General features: G+C 39.2%; 1 protein-coding gene across 1 annotated transcript in view; it reads left to right on the plus strand.

Annotated features, from left to right (window-relative positions):
- The window catches only part of piezo2b (piezo-type mechanosensitive ion channel component 2b), a gene marked incomplete at its 5' end in the record, with an annotated part of 98,485 nt that overhangs the window by 40,094 nt on the left and 36,619 nt on the right, over positions 1-21,772 (plus strand). Inside the window, 13 exons of the mRNA XM_083990773.1 lie at positions 3,124-3,243; positions 4,034-4,069; positions 4,577-4,694; positions 5,587-5,768; positions 7,731-7,961; positions 8,943-9,063; positions 10,328-10,521; positions 11,458-11,606; positions 12,303-12,476; positions 16,045-16,385; positions 19,611-19,771; positions 20,891-21,061; positions 21,174-21,296. Coding sequence (XP_083846899.1) covers positions 3,124-3,243; positions 4,034-4,069; positions 4,577-4,694; positions 5,587-5,768; positions 7,731-7,961; positions 8,943-9,063; positions 10,328-10,521; positions 11,458-11,606; positions 12,303-12,476; positions 16,045-16,385; positions 19,611-19,771; positions 20,891-21,061; positions 21,174-21,296 — 2,121 coding nt within the window. The remainder of the gene's footprint in view (positions 1-3,123; positions 3,244-4,033; positions 4,070-4,576; positions 4,695-5,586; positions 5,769-7,730; positions 7,962-8,942; positions 9,064-10,327; positions 10,522-11,457; positions 11,607-12,302; positions 12,477-16,044; positions 16,386-19,610; positions 19,772-20,890; positions 21,062-21,173; positions 21,297-21,772) is intronic.

Here is a 21,772-nt window from a genome sequence, read left to right on the forward strand (position 1 = left end):
ATGCTGGATCATTTAAAGTGATTACAACCTGTTTCCATGTTCATAATGGCACCTTTTTTATTTCAGTTTGAACATATACATAATCATATTCATCATTATCTGCTGTTTTCTCAATTTTTCAAAGGAAGGTGATACTAACAAGGACACAATAATAACAAAGACAAAACAAAAGGAACATAATCAATAATAACTGACTATAAATCAATAAATGTAATAAAATAAGATAAATTAAAATAAAAACTCTTATTTATAATGTAGATTTGATTCAAAAAGTATAAAGGTGTTCCTCATTGTAACAGTATACCAATGCCAGGGCTCCACCTTTTAATGAATATGTTTTTTTGAGTACATTATTATTCCATTACTGTCATTTTAAGACTGATAAAAATGTGTAACACTGTTTTTTAATGCAGTGTGTACAAGCAATTTACATTATGCAGAATTTGGGGGTTAAATGCACTGTCATTGATTTTATGAGGAAGTGTGATGGACAAATTTTTATCATGACCTAAGAGCAGAACTGTGTTACTGCTGAATTTTGATTGAAATTAAAGGGGAAGTTCATCCAAAGGACAAAGCATGACATCAAAAGTTTTTGTAGGAAATCTCTCATGATAGAAAGTTTTACCATGAAAATCAGTTGGTTTTTAATGTTGTATGGCCAATAATGTAACAAAACGAGACAAATAAATCCAAAACTACACCACAAACACTTTTTTTTGATACAAACTCTCTTACGCAAGACCCCCACTCCTGAATTTGCCCCGTCCTCCTTCACCTCAGACCTCGAGGCTCAGCTCCTCTGTCCTGTAATAGAGTTATAGATTAGTGTTTTTATAGAGGGGTCAATACTTCCCTGTAAACCTGTGGGGCTGTATGCATTATTGATCCCTCCACAGAGGGGTACGTGTGTGTGTTTTCACCTACTCTTACACTTTAGCAGGCGCTAATAATAAAACGTGATTACGACATAAATCAGCAGCTGACGGGTTTGTTCGATGATCGCCAGATTATGATGGATTCATCTCCGCCAAAAAAGACAAGAAGAATCTGGCTGCGCTGTCACTATTTCTCAGTTAATTAAATGCCTGACTTGTAGCTCATCGCCGGCGTCTGTTCAGCATTTGTTCACCAAGGTGATAAAAAAAACTGTGAAAAACAGAGAAACAAACAAGTATCTTCAGGAACGAGACATGGAAACAAGAAAAAACTGACAATCACACAGTAGCACCACTGTAATGATCATTTCAAATGTTCATATCAGCTCCACTTCACTTCAAACACAGCAGACAACTAATAGTGCAAACTGGAATTCCTCCTCATGAATTGTTGTTGCATTAACCTGCTGTGTGCATGTAGATAGATGGGTTGTACAAAGTCAAAAATGAGATATTTTCAATAATTATTTGGATCAAGATTAATTTTCTAGTGCAGGACAAACACTTGAATTCATGAAATGCATTGGGGACAATTGAAACTGTTTCTTAAATAAAATATTGTACATTTTTTTCTATTTCCCCATAGCAGTCGTTTACTCTCCAGTCTAGAGGAAACATTGTGATTTCAATATCAAACTTAAGTCTTTTATTCACCGATCTTTGTCTTTCTCTCTGTCTTCATCATGTCTTATATTCCACTAGAGTTAGCATGTTAACCAGTTAGCCTGGCTGGCGTGTTGTCACTTCCTGACAGTGACTCAGTTTAGGCCTCAGACACAGCGCCGCTCAGAGAGTTCATCATGACCTCTTGCTTCACAGTTTCCAAAAAAAGTGTCATATTGCGATAATAAGGGCAGATATTATGAACTTTGCGTCCTTCTTGAGAATGTGATTTGTTGTCCAGTGCATCTCTGTAGCAACACAACACTGTGACATATTTTCACTTTTATTTAAAAAAAAAAGAAATGAGAAAAGGAAAAAAGCAGCCCTATGACTACATATTGAGTTTTTGATGATATTGTGATTAAAGGGATACGCCAAATTTTCGTGTCTTGCCTCACTCCGGAGTCCATGACAAGCAGACTGTGCACTGCAGTAACAAGGGAGATAGAGCCGTATCGCCCGTAATTAGCTTAGCTCAAACGCTGGAAGTGTATAGGTAGTGTTAACCTGCCTCCACCTAAAGTCATCAGAGACGCTCTTCAGCAGCTCTAAATGGATCAATCTTCGTCTCAGAGCTGACAAAACTCTCCGGTAAGGCATCTTGAGCGGTCAAATGCCGGTAACGGGACGAGATCAGTCAAAACGGAGGGTTCAAGCAAAGACGGTTTATTTTGGTTCAAGCTAGCTACATCGAGGGTAGGTTAACTTCCTATTTCAAAGTAAAAGCACAAATTCTATCGTCATGGTTTTCTCTATGTAAAGGGAAACGGGTGTTTTATTTTGTGAAAGTAACCGGAAGTAACCAGAAGTGCTAGCTTGAGTAGCGCCGAATTTGTCCGAACAAAACAGCTGGTATTTACACTAATTAAGGACACACTGCTGATCTAAACGGCTACTTTCTCGCCTAAAATGTTTGAAATGTTGATAAAGTGATATATTTAGATGTGTATGTTTAGAGCTAAAATGAAATCAGCTTCTGACTGCTGGTTTCGGCTCGGGTAGGAGGCAGGCTAACACTACCTATACACTTCCAGCGTTTGAGCTAAGCTAATTACAGGCGATACGGGCTCTATCTCCCTTGTTACTGCACGCACAGTCGAAAGGATGGTGTCTATCTGCTGGTCATGGACTCGGGAGTGAGGCAACAAGACACAAAATTTTTTTTTGGTGTATCCCTTTAATTGTGCAGCTATTCTCTCTTGGTGTAAACCATGGCAGCAGAGAAGACTTACAAACAGCTCCTTATGAGTTTTTTTGTCTTTATTTAGTTACATATGAAGCTGATACTCTGTCAGTTGTGATGAGTGTACACTAGAGAATCACTGGTAAGAAGTGCTGATAATTTACAGTACAATTACCTAATGTCCTGTTTTTCAAAGGTCACCACAGCACTCCTCCTCAGATACTGAACTCCTACACTGTAAAACAATGTTCAATAAAACCTTGTTCTTCTTCAGGGTATCATCTCATACAGTGACATATCCATCCTCCCCCCAACTGTCTCTAATCTATGTTTTTCCAGGACGACAAGGACAGCGATGTGTGTGAGGAGGAGGACCTGGTCGGAAACAGAACGAGTAACTCGGCCAACAGGAAGAGGCAGCTGTGGTGGGAATCTCGCCAGGGCACCGATGAGAAAAACGTACGTGAAGGTCAACTCACACATGACTAAGAAAAGTTACTGGACAGGTCATGTAGTGATCATCATTTGGCTGAGCAAACTTTTGTACAACACAGATCCCATTGTTAAAAAAACACACAAAAAAAACAAAACAGGAATCCATTGTTTGAGGAAGCACATGCTGGAAATCCAAACGGCCCTGAACATATCTCTAAGATCTGCTTAATATTTTTCTTCAGCTTCTAAAGTGTTGAACTTCTTTCAATGAGCTTTGGCCGCTAATAACCCAAATAACACATTTCCTCCTTATTCTTACAAACAATAACTAACGTTTTCATCTCACAGTTTGATTCAGTCGAGCTATTAAACAACAATAGAGTGGAAAGGGTGAAAACGCTGTAATATTTTAGCGTAGCAAAAGTTGAAAACAACAGGAAACTCACTCTTTGTTGCACTGTAAACTGGAGCTGTGGCTGTTGCTTTTTTTTTATTATTATTATTACCCCGAGCTCTCACCTTCATAATAGACTCATCCCTGGGAAGATTTCAGCTGGAAATGCACATGCACATCACTGACCTTGTTCCTATATTAAGGTCCGTAGTCTGCCTGCGCCGGCCACCTCCTGAGGTTTAAAAGCTTTTAGGGTGTGCAGACACAGATGAGTGATGGGCTCGATTTACAGAGTGGTGCTGCCCGGCTTTGTTCCTGCTTATCAGCGACTATAAAGAACAAGGAGGCCTTTGACTCCAGCAGCTCATCGATAACACACCTTGTCTTTGTATGCTCTTTTCTTCTCCTCCCTCCTACTAGCTCCTCGCCACCCAGGAAGTCATCAGTACAACTGAGGTGGGGGCTGCTCTGGATGCGTCTCTAAAGTCTTGTGCATTTTTTTTTTACCCCCTTTCCTTCCTCTCCCCGTCTTCAGCCCTGCTGCGAGAAAAAGGAATCGCTGCAAACAAAATGCTTTTCACACTGCACCCGTACAAACTGTAGCTGTCCAGTGTTTTTTTAAAGCGCAGAAAGGCGAAAGTAAATATCAAAGCGATTCCCTTTGGATGACGATGTTATTATGAAATGCTTTGCAGCTAAGAAACAAATGTGCAGTGTGAAAAGTAGAATAATTCTCCTCTCCCTTCAACCTCCCCACAAAGATAAAGTGTTGTAACAAAGTCGCTACTGAGACTAAGGGGGAAAAAAGCAAAAATATCCAGCAAGTGAATCATTCAATCAAACACAAGTTACTCCCTTTTGTCTTTGTGGGGCAGAAAGCTGAACAGATGTGTGACCCCTGAACACATCAGTGCCACAGTTGTAGAAATGTGATGTGTAATTTTTAATGATGATGATCTACAGGTTGTGCCGACATCCAACGGGACGTCATTTGACTTTGTCACAGCCGAGAACGGACCAGTCTGCCTGGACCTGTACTCCACCCCCCAGTATAAAATGGACCAGCCCAGTGATGGCACAGGTGAGATATTTAAACATTTTATAAGCTGTATACACTTTTAATAAGTGGTCAGTAACAAAATATAATGAAGAAAACAAAATAGAATAGATGTTATAACTTCTTCCAACCACATTAAAGTGTGTTTATTCCATGTTTGTCCACCACTGATGCTAAATAATAATAATAAAAGTGTCTCAGTCCTGAGCACATCTAACTACAGTTGCAGAACTACTATAAAATAACAAGTGTATAACTGGTGCCAAATTGTAATTAATTGCATGTTTTTAGCTAATTTAAATCAAAGTGTTGTTCTACAATGTCTGAGACTCATGTTGAGGAATTTCCTCTGAAGCCAGGTGGATAAATAAAGTTTGTTTTCTAGGTTTCTTGAGAGTTAAGATCAAATAAGTAAAAAAATACAGTATAAAAATACGTTGATATTTTCAGGGATCGAGAGTCAAATAATGAATTCGCTCTAAGACAATTCTAGTAATTCACATTTCTATAGAGTAAATGAAAAGCAGCAGGATCATATATAATATATACAGTACAGTGTTGGTGGATGTCTGCTGCAGCTCGGGATTAGCTTTGAAAAGTCTGAGAATCCGACTTGTTTGGTTTGGAGGCCGCAGCTTTTTCAACAAAAGACCTGTGTTATAAACTGTGTGTGTGTGTGCAGTTTGAAGAATGTGATCCAAAAAAGATCCAATGTTTTTTTAGGCTTAGGGAATCCAGGGCTTCTCAGTTTCTTGTATTCTTTTTTTTATTTAAAATTGGACTCTCGCAAACGCCCCCAGAGAACAAGACCAAATCACAGGAGGGCCAAACCTAATGGAGGAGATGAGAGCCGCCCTGTAACTACCTCAGTAACACGCTGCGCTCCTGTGTTTCTGTGTTTCTGTGTCCAACCCAGAGAAGAAGAATGAGTGTGTGTATGAAGTGTGTCTGCCCCCGGAGGATTCGGTGTTGGACGGAGGAGAGGAGAAGTCTGAGGGAGGCGAGGACGGCATGAAGAAAAGAGGAGTCGGCGCGATGGTCAAAGTCTTTCACTTCATCATGAAACAGAGCTACATCTGTGCTCTCATAGCCATGATGGTGAGTAACGCAGCCCACAGGTGTGGTGGCGGCGCCGCAAAACACAAAGTCCTACAGAAAGTGGCCTCTGCTGCGTTTCTGTTCAGTATTTGTTGGATGTTGGGAAGGAAAAACATCCAAAATCAATTCAGTCATTTGTGAATTCCACAAATATGATGCATCACATTCAAATTCAAAACAAAGAAAGCTTTATTTTTCTAGAAAACACACAACATACTTATTGAAATTATTGATTCTTGTACTAATGTAGTTTGGAGTTTGATATATACACAGGACCAGAAAGGAGCCAATAAAAAAATATTGTAGCATGTGAATACAGTATAGGCTACGCATAGCTATTAGGAATGTACCCGAACCCGAATACGTTATTCGAAAGTGCACAAATAATGCTTTAATCCTGAATAATTTTTCTGTCAGAAGTTTCTCCTCATTATTCTGGAGCTTTTTTGTAAAAAAAAAAAAAAAAAGAGACGTTTGGATGCGTGTTTTGAGCATGATTTTACGATTTAGCTTTAAGTTACGCCACGCCCACTTAATTTATTCCCGAATACGAATAATGAATCCGAAGTTTTTTTTGATAGCCTGAATCTGAACCCGAATACAAATTGTGCACTGGCTGTATAAACCCTCATATATAGCTACACTGTTGCCCAAAACGTTTTTTTCACCTTTCTCATGAAATGATTATGACAATGTGATTTATTTTGATATATAAAGTGTGTATCTTTTCAAAACCTTATTGATCAATCTCTTCCAAACATATGACTGTGAAAATTACCCACAATTAACCTATTTAATAGGAATAAAAAGAGAAATGTGTCTGAAAACAAAAATTATTCCAACTTTATGGGCAACAGTGTAGGTAAAGCAGATGAGTAATATACTGTATGAATGAATCTAGCAGCGATAAATAAATGTGAATCCCTTCTCCTCAGAGTCCTGAGTCTCATAAAGAGTAATGAGGACACTGGGTTCATGTTTGTGTCAGGTCAGGCTTTAAACAAGGGGAATTATGGGAGTTTTATTGTTACAAAAAAAAACCTATTGCTTTATTTTACGTGTCTGTAAAGTCCAGTTTATTTCCATATAATCTCCTGAGGGTGATAGAGCAGAGAGTGATGAGTTGGTGCTCTTCCAGTCATCACTAAACGCTAAGCTAGCACAAGTTGAAGACGAGCTGAACGTGCACAATGTGAAACGTGTCTTCAAACAAACAAACAGTTCAGCATTAGTGAAGAATACAGTTTCCACTTGCTTATAATGAACAATGAAGATTCACTGCAGCTGAAAAGGAGCAATTTCTTTCATGGAAATTCATCTGGAAGTCACTCGCAACTCATCAAAGTAACTAGAATAACAGCCTCCGACCTTTGTCTCCATTTTTCCTGCAATTAACACCAAACTGCAAGCTTCAAGGAAATATTAGGAAATAGCTGACCTGTGGAATGACATGTCAACTCCTTTTTTCTTTTCCAGTATCTATTCCAGTTTTTATTTTTTGACCTGGTATCTCTCTGCAATTAGTCACTGTGTCTGGAGCTGCATTTTCATTCCCAGCAGCATGGAAAGTCTTTTTAGATAATTAGGCTCTAATTTTGAGAAATATATCGGTTGTGCTTCATTTAACAGGTAGACATAACGTCCTAACAATTTCCTTAGGAAGCAGCTAACTCTGAAAATGGATGGTAACTGGATGGCATGATTGGACGTGAAGCGCCAAAGTCATTACATGAACATCCAAAAAGAAAAACAGTCGGACTTAATAGTGTAAATCCACGAAATTTAAAATCTCCTCTGTTAATTCATAGACAGAAAGTTACTGTGACGCAAACCTGTGGAGATTAAGACGTGAAATCGAAGAAAACATGAAAATGACACGCCACCAGTTTGCCTCATCAGACATGTTGCTCCTCTGTAAAACTCGAAAAACGTAACTCCTTCTTGTGTTTTGTTTCTCCCCAGGCGTGGAGCATCACGTACGTCAGCTGGCTGACGTTCGTCTTCCTCTTGTGGTCGTGCATGCTGTGGATGGTGAGGGACCGGCGGCGTTACGCCATGCTGTCGTCCCCCTTCATGGTGGCGTACGGCAACCTGCTCATCGTCCTGCAGTACATCTTCAGTTTCGAGAACGTGCACGAAGTCCCGGGGTTCTTCCTCAAGAAGCAAAACCCCTTCCACTCGCTGTCCTCCAAGGTTTGTCACCTCAGAGAAAAATACGTTGAGGTTTGCAGCTGCTGAAGCTTCTCGTGTCTAGAAAACATTTTTCCTTCATTTTTTTTATTTACAATTAAATCCAAAATACAGTACAACTTCTATTTATAGCGTACAACAGACATGATCTTGTATATTCTGTTTTTAGGGTGACTTTTTAACATCCGTCTGGGGACTACAGATGAAAAATAGCCTCTTGGCTAATTCTGGGGCATTTACAGTGATGTTATTAATGTGCACTGTCCCTGTTTTCAAATAAACTTATTATTATTATTATTATTAAAAAGGGTAACCGAAGCTATCTGTAGCTTATGAAAAACAACAATACAATATATTATGAAAACAATTCCTATTTCTACCTAGATTCTAACCTAATCCTAACCACCTAAGGTCATTCCATAAGTACAAAGAGTATAAAGTTGAACACAATAATAACACATCAGGCACAAGTACATGAAGCAAAATACAGCAACCCAAGCTTGAATTAAACATATTTCAACAGCAGTTTTTGTTTTAATCTCTTTGGTCTCTTTAACGGTCTTGCTAAGACTTGTACATTTCAGTTTCCGTTTCTTTGCCTTTATAAGTTGTTTCCCTCTCGTGTTGTATTCTTCGTGCGTGGGTAAAGAAATCGGTAGGTAACCGCCTTTATTAAACAGTGCATACGTTCCCTTCCCTTCAGAAGCAAAGGTGCAATTATATTTCACACCTGGGTCAAACTGTATTTTAAAGTTTATCCTAAGCCCCAGATGGATGCGACACACGTCTGAAGGTTTAGACAATTCGCTTTAACGTCAGAAGCTCAGATCTGATTTACTGTATATACATACGCTGCATCTGTACCGTACTGACACCGTCTCCGCAGGTTTAAAGTAAATGCAAATGATTTGTTGGTTCATCTCTTACTTCTTTGCTTGCTTGGTCGTCTGTACGTCGTCCAAACGTTTTATTCATGGTGTGTAGGTCCTGTGTCTGCTGAGCTTCTGGCTGCTGTTGAGACAGACGCTCACAGAGAGAGTGGAAAAACAAAAGGAGGACAGCGCCGGTCTCTCAGACGTTCATGTGGAGGATCAGGAGAAGAAGGGTAAGCCCCGGGCTCTTATTGTGTTTAGGTTATAGTATATAGTATAATAGTAATGTTGGAAATTACAACCAGCTGTTACAACCACACGTCCTCTAAAAATGATATTTTGGTCAGTAAATACATAGCTTCTACAAGCCACAACTATTATGTACAAGTATCTGAACTGAGACATGAAAGAGCTGGAGGCTTTTGGCGCTTATCAATATTTATACACAGAGGAGAGTTGTTTTTTTGCCTTCAGAATTATCTGAGTTTGTTTGTTTACACTTGACACATTATACCTTCTGGTTTAATTTCACAGGGAGGAGTGAGGAATGTGGACACTGTTTAGTAATCGATCCACTTCAGTACCCCAGTAAAAAAGGATTGATTACTTAACTTTTCAAACAAATACTTATTCATTCATACTCACACCGGGCCGTCTAAGCAGTTTCACCTTCCTGTGTGTGTTTCCAGCGTTTACATACAGAGGCACTGTTTTGTCGAAGATGATCTTGTGTTGTAAGCCGTGTGTAAACATGTGATAGAGTTTATATCTCACTATAATGTGGATGTAAGCTCATATAAGTGTTTTTATTAATGTACATCCACAGTATAACTCCTCCTGTGGACACACATAAACATGGATAAAGGAATGACAGTATAATAAAACACAGCTGTAATAATGTGTAATAATAATAATAATAATATGTTTATTAATCCACATTATTAAACACTTAAAGGGATAGTTCAACATTTTGGCAAATTGGCCCATTGCCATAATCCCCATAGTTTTAGGAGTAGGTTCGTTACCTTTAATTGTCGGTGCAAGCTATTTTTAGAACGGCGGAGCAGAGCCGCGAGCGGCTCAGAGCTACGCTACGGAGGCTAATGGAATTTCTTGGTTTCCCTCATCAAACTCATCAAATACACAACCCCCCCCCCCCCCAAAAAAAAAAAAAACTGGTTTGTGTATCCTGTATAAACACAATAATACTTCTCAAGGGCAGGTGATGCCAATGTAAATGTCTTATTCCAAGCATTTCTGTTTGGACAAAATCAAATAGTGACAGTGAGTTTTATTTTGTTATTTTTATTTTATTTTAACTAATCATTGCAATTCTAAAATGTTGTATGATTTATGTTACATTGCATTATTTATTTACAGAGAAGTATTATTAGTAGTATCGTTAAGAGTCTGAGTTGACGACTGACTTGACCATCGACCTACAGTACTTGACAGTGGTGTTGGTGCTGCTTTCTGATTGGCTGCTGTGTTTTATAGAGGAGGAGGAGTCTGAGGAGGGCGGCGAGCAGGACATCATGCAGGTGCTGGGCAACATGGTCATGGCCATGCTGGTCAAATACTGGATCTACATCTGCGGGGGGATGTTCTTCTTCGTCAGCTTCGAGGGAACCATCGTCATGTACAAGATCATCTACATGATGATGTTCCTCTCCTGCGTGGCGCTCTATCAGGTAGCACGCCAACCAGCTCGCCTCGGCCTCGTGTCCTCTCAGTACTATGAAAAGAGTTTTTGGTAACACTTTATTTGACGCCTATCTCTGTAACACATTATAACCATATTATAATACAGTTGTAGCACTGTATAACTATAGTTATAAACACTCATAAATTATCATAATGCTTTATAACAATAATCATAACACGCTATAAAGCATTTTATCATGACTTATAAGGTCAGGTATTATAATACATTATAATTGTTAGTAACTCGCTGACAATGCCCACATCGATAAAGCATTATAAATATAGTTATAATGTGTTACAATTGGCTTATAAACATGTATAACTACAGTATCATTATAAACACTCATAAATGATAATAAGACTTTATAACAATAAGCATAACACATTATAGAGCATTTTATAATGGCTTATAAGGTCAAGTATTATAATAGAGTTATAATGCTCTATGTGTGCGTGTGCTTATTGTTATAAAGCCTTCTGCTAATTTATGAGTGTTTATAATGATAGTTAAACACGTTTATAAGACAATTGTTATACAGTGCTATAACTGCATTATAACTCATTATAAGTATGGTTATAATGCGTTATAGAGATAGGCGTCAAATGAAGTGTTACCGAGTTTTTCATTCCTAATTTTATTTATAAGAGTATGATGCTGTTAAACTTCCAAATTCAATTTCCCCCCAAAAAACAGAAGGTGCCGACAATTTTAGTATTGTCATAAAGTCTGTGCACAGCAGACTCATAATCTCTGGTGTATTCTTGACTGTTTTATAACTCCCACAACTACAACACAAAGGAGCAGTGTCCCTAAATCCAGACGTCCTCTGGCTGCTGTTCGCAGTTTAATGGATTATACCTGTTAATGTCAGATAAATCAAACCACCCTCTGTAAAACAATTACTGCAATTATTTTTATCCAGGTGCACTATGAGTGGTGGCGAAGGATCCTGAAGTACTTCTGGATGTCGGTGGTGATGTACACCATGCTGGTCCTCACCCTCGTCTACACCTTCCAGTTTAAAAGTTCCAAGACCTTCTGGTCCAACATGACGGGAATGGATGAGGAGGGGTGAGGAGCAGGAACATCTGTTCTCTACGTCCTGTCTGTATCCGAAACTCTGCCCACGTTAAAGATTATGGAAAATGTGTTTTAATGAAAATTCTGGTATTTTCTTAATAAGAGTTCTTGCTCCAACACACAGTTTATAGATAATGTTTCCATCCTCCCACATGCTTTGTTGACTCGATAAAACGCTTGAAAATTAGCTTTTTATGTTTTAAACACATTTTTTATTGTGTTATTACCAGATAAGAAGACAGAACATCCACAGGATTAGTGAAAAACACAAACGGAAAAAGGAAAGGTTGAATAGATTTAACAAAGTGGATATAGGTTGTGGTGCGATCCAGAACTATAAGCACTTTGTATTGCATGATCATGCATGAAAAGTGATCTATAAATAAAGTTTTGATTGATTGATATGATAATACATATCGATTTTCATTTAAAAAAACAGTGCATTGTTTTATACGGTGTGTGATGCACATGAGTGAAAGAGTCTTATAATATAATAAATAATCAGAAATCCTTCTTTTGCCACAGTGGCAGAAAGAAGAAAAGCATTTGATCCCCTCTTTACTTTTAACAGCTGTTGTGAACAACTGTTGTAAACGTTCATATCCGAGCGCGGCCTCCTCACCCACAAACACACTGTAACCTCAAGTCTTGGTTTCTTTTTTCTTGTTTTCGTTTCCATCTCTGCAGCCTGAAGGACCTGGGCCTGGAGGAGTTCTCTGTGTCGGAGCTGTTCACCAGGATTTTCATTCCCACTTCCTTCCTGCTGGCGTGTATCCTCCATCTGCACTACTTCCACGACCGCTTCCTGCAGCTCACCGACCTCCAGGCCGCCGTGGCCAAAGAGCAGAGCACTATCTACAGGTGAGACGCACGCTCTTCATTTAGCACTGAGGAGTCTTTTGTATTAGGTAGGGTGAAGTTCAAATGAGAGAATTACAAAGTTTTTAAGTTTCGAATAGAAAGTGAAATAGAAAGTCACTTTTTTACTTGGTCGGCAAAGTGTTGCATCTGGTGTGAATGTATCTACATGCAAATAATCCTGAGATACAACCAACAAGCATTTCCAGTATTAGTTATTTCCTCAATAATTGTTCTGACTGACAATCAGAACCTCCTAGATTTTAGTTTTGCATAAAAGGTACAGTAAAAGAAATCAACACATTCATATCTGGGGAACTGGCACCAGAGAAATTTTATTCCAAAAATAAACTCCTCTAATGGATTCATCTTTATCCCTTCAAACCACTGCAGAATTAGCAGCAAGTGCTGAGAGTTAGAATCGAAGACTCTATCAGGCTAATAATGAGGATTTTTTCAGATAAATATATTTCACAATATGGAAACATCACATATAAAATACAAAAACTGGAGTCTTGTGTAATGAACCTCGTTTTGCTGTTGTGTTGTTAAAGGTGGACCACCAGTCAGGTAAAGTGGGAATCACCAATGTATCAGTTTGTGTTTGAGGAAATGAAGACACTTGAATACCAGCGGACGGAGGTTACAACTTGAGAAATAATTTAAAAATCTTTCTCAGACAGAATATTTATCCTCGTTCAGATTTTTAGAAGAGTCTCTGTTGCTTTCAAAATCTCAGATCGTTACGACTCTCATCATCTACACAATACTCACAATAAACACAATAAAACTCAAATTTTATAACACATGAGAAGCACAAACTGAGGTTGTATCATAATAAAGTGACTCCACACATGGATTATAACTAATAATATTGATTATTATTATTATTGTTATTAATATAGTTATTGCCCAAGAATGCCCATCACTCAACAACAGTAAATGAAACCCAGCATCGATTCATCCCGTCTCATCATCACACCCTGTTAAATGTCCATTATAACCACTGTTCCCATCATGCATCTGTCTCTGTGTGCTCCGCCTTACATCATTCACATGTTACTGTAGCAGTCTGTGGTGTCCTGTGTTTAACTTCATTGTCTTGTTGTTGTTGTTGAACTTTCCATCATTTCGCCGCCGCTTGCTCTGCTTCTCCCCGTGACCTTCATGCTGCCGTCTCTCTTTCTCTCCTCTCCTCCGCCACTTTCTCACAGCCATGCTAAAGTCAGTGAACGTGTCTATGTGATCATGAATAGGTGGGTACCTGCTCGGTTTCTGAGGCATCCAACCACAACTCTCCCCCCTCTCCCCCCTCTCCCCCCTCCTCCCCCGGTCCACCTCGGAGTCTGAACCTCCTCCTTGTCCCACGACCTCCCGGCCGCCCCTCACACTTTTTTACCCTTTTGCGAAACACAATACGTTGACGATCGTCTGGAAATACTTTCATTCCTGCCTCTCACATGAATTATGTTCTTTTTCAGGTTTTGTATTGTATTATTTTGCCTGTCGCCCTCTTTTCTTCTTATCTTCTCTGTTTCCTGTTTCTGGACCTGTAACCTCTTTCCTTTTTTCCTCTCTCCAGTAGTTTCACAAACTGTCCGGCCTGTGTGACGACAACTTCTCTCTCGAGCATGTTTCAATATTATAAAAACAATTTTTCCCTTTGAGTATCTTGCCGATGCTCTTCACCCTCCCTCTGTGCACCGACCTCCCTTTCCTGAAAACAAGCTTGTCTCCCCCTGAACCACAGGGAGACTTTTGACCAGTTTTCAATGCATTGTTTTTTTTTTTTTCATTTTTATATGGAGTTGCAGCCTCTCCTCACTGTTCATCTTAACTTCTTGTGTAACTTTATTGTTCTGAGCAGCATCAAGCAAAAAATTCCCTCTGGTCAGAGCAAGTAAGTACAGTATGAGCACTGGATAAATAATGAGATGCCTGCCTGGATGTGCAGCCGATTCATGCAAGCCAAACCCGAACCTTTGTCCTTGCTCCATTTGCCTGAGAAGATTTTAAAGGGTTAATGCCTCCCTTTCAGCTATAACCATTTATCTACTGCCAGATACAAAAAAAAAAAAACTACAAAATCAGAGATTGTTGAGATTGTTTTAAAGAATGCAGAAGGAATGTGCACTTGCTTTTCGGTTACAATGCCTGATGAAACGCTCTGCTGCTCTGCTGTTCAGTTAGCGGACACAGAGTTTATGGTTTCCATCTGAATGTTTGCACCGGAGCCTCTTGAGAAAATCACCTGGACCGTGTTTATGTGTAGTGTTGTGTTTCTATACGTGTGAGGACAAAACGTCTACAGAAAGAAAAAGAAAAAAACTGCCTCAATTTCAATTCAATTTAATTTAATTCCTTTATTGTCATTGTGAGCTGTGCAAACAATGACATTTGAAATAGAAGCTCTCATGGTGTTTAAAAAAAAAAGAAAAACCTGACACTCATCCTGTGCTTGGATTAGGATTTAGGATCAGTCTGAATTAATAATGCACAAGTGCTCATCAAACATGGATACATCGCAGCCTAAATCCATCACTCAACGTCAGTCAAGTCAGATATAACAGACGTTGTTCAAACACTTCAGCAGAAATAGAAATGTCTCACAGTCAGTTTGACGCACGTGCAGTTTAAGACAAGACAAGACAAGTTTATTTGTATGGCCCATTTTTACAAATGCGTTTGTCTCAAAGGACTTTACAAAGTGATGCTTCAAGGCAAAATGATTATATTTAGGGCAAATTAAAGCATGGGAGGTTTTTAGACATAGCAGTGAGGCCTTCAGAAATGTAGGGAACAGTCCCAATGTTAAAGAGTTACGTCCAAAACATTATTATTTTATGTGTGTATATTATTATTATTATTCACATTATATTTCATGGATTTATGGATTCCCACGCTGGTCTCTGCACCTAACTTGTTAAAGTCTATGTGACTTTATAAAGGCTGCTGGGTACAAATGTATGAATATGACTGGATGCTCTGGTAGCTAAGCCACTGACGAATGAGCCATTCAGAGTGAAGCAGATGACAGTAACTAACCAGCTGAGTCAAGCATGAGCTCAATGTAACTTTTCTTGGTTCGCTTTTTAGACTATAGGAAGTTATCGTTACCTTGAATGATTGAAAAAATAAACCCAAAAAACTAAGTTAAATCAGTAGACATAATGAACTTTCATCACAACATATGAGCTCTGTGTTCTGCCAAAACTTTAAAGTTACCATATTAAACAAGAGTTTTGCCAATTAACAGTAAAGAAAGTGAATGGAATAGGAAACAGGCTATGCAAATGTGTTTTTAAGTTTTATTTATTTAAAATCTGAAAGTTTGAGCCTCTACATTTCCATAACAACTGAGCCAACTCTCCTGCTTATTTGAAGATTGTGTTTATTATTAAAAGCCTCAAAAAAGCTTCTATTTTAGCCAACAAACACCATCTAAATACCTCTAAAGTAAAAAAAAAAAAAAAAGTCCAAGTGTCTGACAGTCCTCACATGTGTAGAAACACACCGGTGTGTGAGAGCTTGCCTGTGTGTTTGTGTGTAACACCTTCTCCCCCGTCTTCAGACTGGTGCACCCGGACAGTCTGGCCGACCTCACCATGCTCAGCGCCGCCTCGGTGGACGCAGCGCTGCCCAGAGAGGAGAAGGAGGAGGGGGAGGAAGAGGAGGAGGGGAAGAAGAAGAAGCAGGAGGAGGAGGAGGAGCTGCAGGAGAAGCAGGAGGAGCGGGGGGAGTGGGGGACGGAGAAGGAGAAGAACCAGGCCCTGGTGGTGGTGATGGATGACGCCGACCTGACTGGCGAGAAGCCCAGGAGCTTCTCCGACCCGCGGCCGTCCAGCGCAGAGGAGACGAGCCACCACTGCAGTGCAGGGACGGAGCCAGAGCCGAGCACGGAGCAGAGCTCAGGTACCGGGGAGCTGACGATGCAGCAGGGAGGGAAACTACTGTATAGCACTGCTTTTATTATTGATGAACCTGTTGACTCCTCATTGATTAATCTGTTGGTGAAGAAAGTGAAAGGTCTAAGATCCTCACTTGATGGTACAAAATAAGTTTCTGCTTCAAGAAGTCATGACTCATATATATGATTGATCAGTTATTATTAATTAACTAACACACAATCCCATCTACACCTCTCAGAGGAGATTATTTCAGAACGTCTTAACCATGATTATTGACACACCACTTCATCCCCACTCAAATTATATTCGCTTTAACCTCATGGAAATCTGGAATCATTCAATCCTGAAAAAAAGCTTGGAGATACAGTTGTTTACAGTTGTTAGCACTTAAGTAAGTGCTTAAGTAAGTCACCGTTTTGAGGTTTTTGTCAGAGATCAAGGTTTGAAAAAGAAGTTTGAGCCACCTCGGTATCTGTTGCTATTCTGTCAATCAAGCAGAACATCTCATCTAAAATCTGTTTCTGTGTTATAGATCAATAAATCATTCTAAGAAGTAGACAAGTTGCAAACAAGAAATCAGCTTGATAATAATAATAATAATTGAACCTTTATTGTTAGAGCAGATTCAGGGATTCAAAGCTCCAATATACAGTGCACACCTCCACCAGTTGCAGCAGTTTACTGTATATTATAGTATTTACAGTATAGCTATTGATTACTTTTCTGGTCAAGATGTGACACATAAAACATATAATGTTCCTATAAAAAAACTTATCTAACAGTATATAAAGTCAGTCAAATTACCTTCACCTCGACATTTATAGTAAAATGCTATCTACATGCTAATGCATCAGAAGTAGGGCTGCCCCCGATCAAAGATTTTCTTGGTCGACCAATAGTTATCTTTTTTAAGTTTAAGTTTTATGCGTCAGTACGCGCCGCCATCTTGGCTCATCTTATGGCGATTAGTTGATGAATCGACTTAATTTTGACAAGACACGGCTCCAAATGTTTTTTTGTGTTTTTTTTCCTGCGACCAATCGACCAATGAAATTAGGTTGGCTAATGATTTTTTGGTCGACCAGTGCTTGGTCGACTATTTGGGGGCAGCCTTAATCAAAAGTGTAATAAATATTTAGAAATGTGATGTTTAATACTGTAGCTGCAGTATTTTTACAGTGCAGTACGGTGCAGTCCTCCAACAGTGGCTCTTTATTACACCACCTGTAAATGTGTCACTTATAAACCCTGATGGTTTAATTGACTTGTAACTAACTCATGTTGGAAAAGTAAAGATGAAGTTATGATTCATCTAGAAGCTGTTAAACGGTCCCATGTGATCTTTTCCCACACTGTCGGCCATGTTTTCTCCCTCTCACATGTCCCATTGAGAACTTCACAGACGTTTCTCTCAGATCTCCCTCGGCCTGCAGCTCCTCCTCAGTCTGCTCTGAAGACACATGTTACATACGATCTTTAAAGGTCGAGGCGCTGGTGAAGAAGCTCAGTCTGCTGCCCGAGGATCTGCTGCCTGCTCCCTCACCAGCCGCCCATGAATCATCTCAGGCCGAGTAGTAAAAATGTGTTGCATTGCACATTTTTTGGGCTCAGTGAGATTTATCTCCGGCTTTCTGTCGTGACACGGCGCGTAGCTCAAGTGCTCACTTTCACCCTTTTACATCTCTGTGCTAACGCCGACCAAAGCTGCACCATTAGCATATTTACACAGACGGTCACACTGGTCTTAAATTAAAACTGTTGTTTATATACACAGAAAATAAAATAGGTGATAAAACACGGCCCTGCACGGCCTCTCGGTTAATAATGAGCTGCTGAGTATGTGAGCTATATGCTCTCAGTGTCTCTTGTCCAAACAATGAGCCCTCTATTAAAGATAATATGGCTTTTGTAAAAAAAAAAAAAAGAAGAAACATACGCCCACCACCGAACTGTGCTGGAGGTTTTATATCCTTTATGAGAATATAAAACCAAATTCAAATTCATTCATTCTCAGGTAATGAAAGCAACACTTTCAGATTTTAGCTTGTGTTTCCATCCACCCTGAAAAAAACAAAACCAAATACATAAACAAACCTTTAACAGTTTCAGGATCTATATAAAACACATGTTTGGCTTTTTACATTGACCCCTGTTATGTATAACAGTGGTGAAATTATACACATACGCTGTTGTAATTTATTTTTCCTGTAACACAGTCAATATTTAATTTCTTCCCTGATTTCCATGTTCAGTTGTTGGAGTTACTTTCCATGTGCACTCGTTTTTATTAAGTGTTTTTGAATTACAGGCTGCAACTAAGGATCAGTTCTGCTATTAATTAATGCACAGGTTAATTTTCTTTTTTTCCCCATTTCATTTATTTTCTTGAATACTTGGATCATTTGTTCTATAAATTTTTTTTAATTTATCAACATTATTAACAACATCACATGAACAGTGATGGGTAACACTTTATAATGAGTACAGTACACACTATTAAGCATTAGTTAAGCATTAATAAATACTAAATTCTTCATTTATAACGCATGAATACTCATTAGTACCGGTATGTAGTTTATAAATAGTTAGTGCTTATCAATGATGAGTAAAACATTTTTAACTGTGTTTATAAACTACATACTAATGAGTATTCATTTGTTATAAATGATGAATTCAGTATTTAATGCTTAACTAATGCTTAATAGTGTGTACTGTACTTATTATAAAGTGTTACCCAGTGATGTTCTGTCGACAAATATGTTGTTGTCTACTTAGCTAGTACGGTATACATGAATGTGTTTTTCTTGTCTAATATTTAATTGAAATCCAGTGACCAAACATTCACGTGGATTCATCCGTTGCTGTCGAGTGAGGAAGCTGCACAGATTCTCAAAGCAAAACTTGACAGTAGGAAACGAGTGAACATCTCCAGACGTGTTCCTCGAGCGTAAAGAGTTGATCACGTTATCAGTCTGTCCCATCTTTAAGCCGGCGCACGAGAAGACGCATAAGCAAAATGCCAGGAGCTGCACGACGGTGTTTAAAACAGACGACACGCTGCTGTACAGTAATTGCGGCGTGAGAAAACCTGGAAACGATTTCCATTTGCACCTCTTTGCTCCTGTTTTTTTTTTCCCTTTCCGTTCAGAGTGTGGTCTGGTTTGTGTCTCATCGTCTCCTCCTCCTCCTCCTCCTCCTCCTCCTCCTCCTCCTCCTCCTCCTCCTCCAGATCTGAAGAACAAGTGGCACCTGGTGGTCGACCGTCTGACCGTGCTCTTCCTCAAGTTCCTGGAGTATTTTCACAAACTGCAGCTGTTCATCTGGTGGCTGCTGGAGATCCACATCATCAAGATTGTGGCCTGCTACATCGTCCTGGTCTCTGTCAAAGAGGTAGGAAAGAGAAGGAACGAGAGTCAGGTCACGATGTGCAGCAACACTGGCTCCAACTCTTTAAAATCTTGACTTTACATTAATAAAATAAATCTTCTAGATGGAGCGAGAGAGTGAGAGCATCTGAAAAACAGATATGTGGAAGAAAGTGTTTTTAATGACGTGTTTCTGAGACGTTTTATTTTGTGTTTAGAGTTGTTGTTAAACTTAAAGGGTTTCTGGAGCTTTTTCCTTTTCTCTGCACTTTTTTTTGCAAGTATGAAGAAGTTTGAGCCAGGATTTTATCCTTGTGTTTTTACTCGTACACTGGCACCATGAAAACCAGTTTCTGAATTAGATGCTGAATAAAGCTGATCACTTGAGCCAAGTTGAGCCAACAGGGATTGTTCAGAGTATTTCAACCTCAGTTATATTCTTATTATTACAATAAACTTGTAATGTAGCTTCTTTTAAAAAAATAAAATAAATCTAGACCTCCAGGTTAATGTGCTTGATTTGCACCTACTTTTTATTTATGTCCTACAAACCACATGTAATTGTGCTTTTAAATAATGCAGAATGACGACTTGTCATAGTCATCAGTCAGTCAATATCCTTTATTTAACCAGGTAAAAAACTCATTGAGATTTAAAACCTCTTTTCCAAGAGTGACCTGGCCAAGACGGCAGCACAAAAGCAGAATGGTTACACCAAACACACAAGACACAAATAAAATACAATCGCACATTACCGGAAAACTAGAGTGGGATTATGAAATGATTACACAATGCAATCACAAGATCCGATTGAGCTCATTTCCCTGTCTTTTATAATTGACTTGAATTCCCCCAGAGTTACAAGATGTGTCAATTTGAAGTCTTGCTGCACATCGTCCCAGGTAGACGGGGCAGAAAATGTAAAAGCCTTTTTGCCCAGTTCCGTTCTGACTCTCGGGACCGGCATCTGTATGATGTCCTGAGAACGCAGGCCATATCGGCTGAGGTTTCTACACATGTGGAAACACAAATATGTTGTAGGCAAAAGTTCACAGGGTTCAGGTTGAGAAGATCGGTGGAAAAAGGATTTATGTCACCTGAGCTGTTTCTTAGTCCTCATCACCTGTTATTATCTCCCGTGCAGGTGTCTTTGTTCAACTATGTGTTCCTGGCGTGCTGGGCGTTCGCGCTGCCCTACAGTCAGTATCGGCCGCTTGCCTCCAGTATTTGCTCCGTGTGGACGTGTGTCATCATCGTATGTAAAATGTTGTACCAGCTGAAGTTCATCAATCCCCAATCCAAGAACTGCACCATGGTGAATATAATTAGGAATATTTCCCAACCCTATGACTATAAACTACTATATACACTTATCATTTTGTTCGTACGTCCTCTAAATCAGCACTTATCATCATCTATGTCCGCAGCCGCCGGGCTACACGCTGGAACAGGAGGCCGAGCTGAACAACTCTCTGCTGTATAAGGATCCTGTGGATCCGGCCAACTGGGTTGGTTTGAATAAGGCTGAGGACCTGCTGGGCTACCTGAGGGTGAGGAGAAGATCGTCAGCTCCACGTCAGCATTTCAAGAAAACACAAACTTGAAATAGAAAAAAAAAGAACAGTGTATTTTGTTTGTCAGATGTTATTTTTATATATGAAAATGTAGTTATGATTATTCCACTGAACGTACAAGTGATGATTGAAAACTGTTCACTAAACTTCTTTAACAAAAACTCATCATATTTACCCGTGAAAACTTAAAATAAGTGTTTTTATTTGACTTACTGTAACACCTTAAATCACATCTACATCTTACATCTACCTTTTTATTTGTTGACATGTCAATAATCTAATGATAATAATAATAATAATTTTAATTTGTAAAGCGCTTTTCATAAAATGATAAGTGCTACAGAAACCAGAAACAAAATAACAAAACACTGTGAGCAAAAAAACAACAAAAAAACACTACACTCTTTTTCTATGCTCACGGACCAAATTGCTCAGTGTTTCATGACCCATGT

This window comes from Trachurus trachurus (genome assembly GCF_905171665.1).
Source record: "Trachurus trachurus genome assembly, chromosome: 17".
NCBI classification, from domain to species: domain Eukaryota; kingdom Metazoa; phylum Chordata; class Actinopteri; order Carangiformes; family Carangidae; genus Trachurus; species Trachurus trachurus.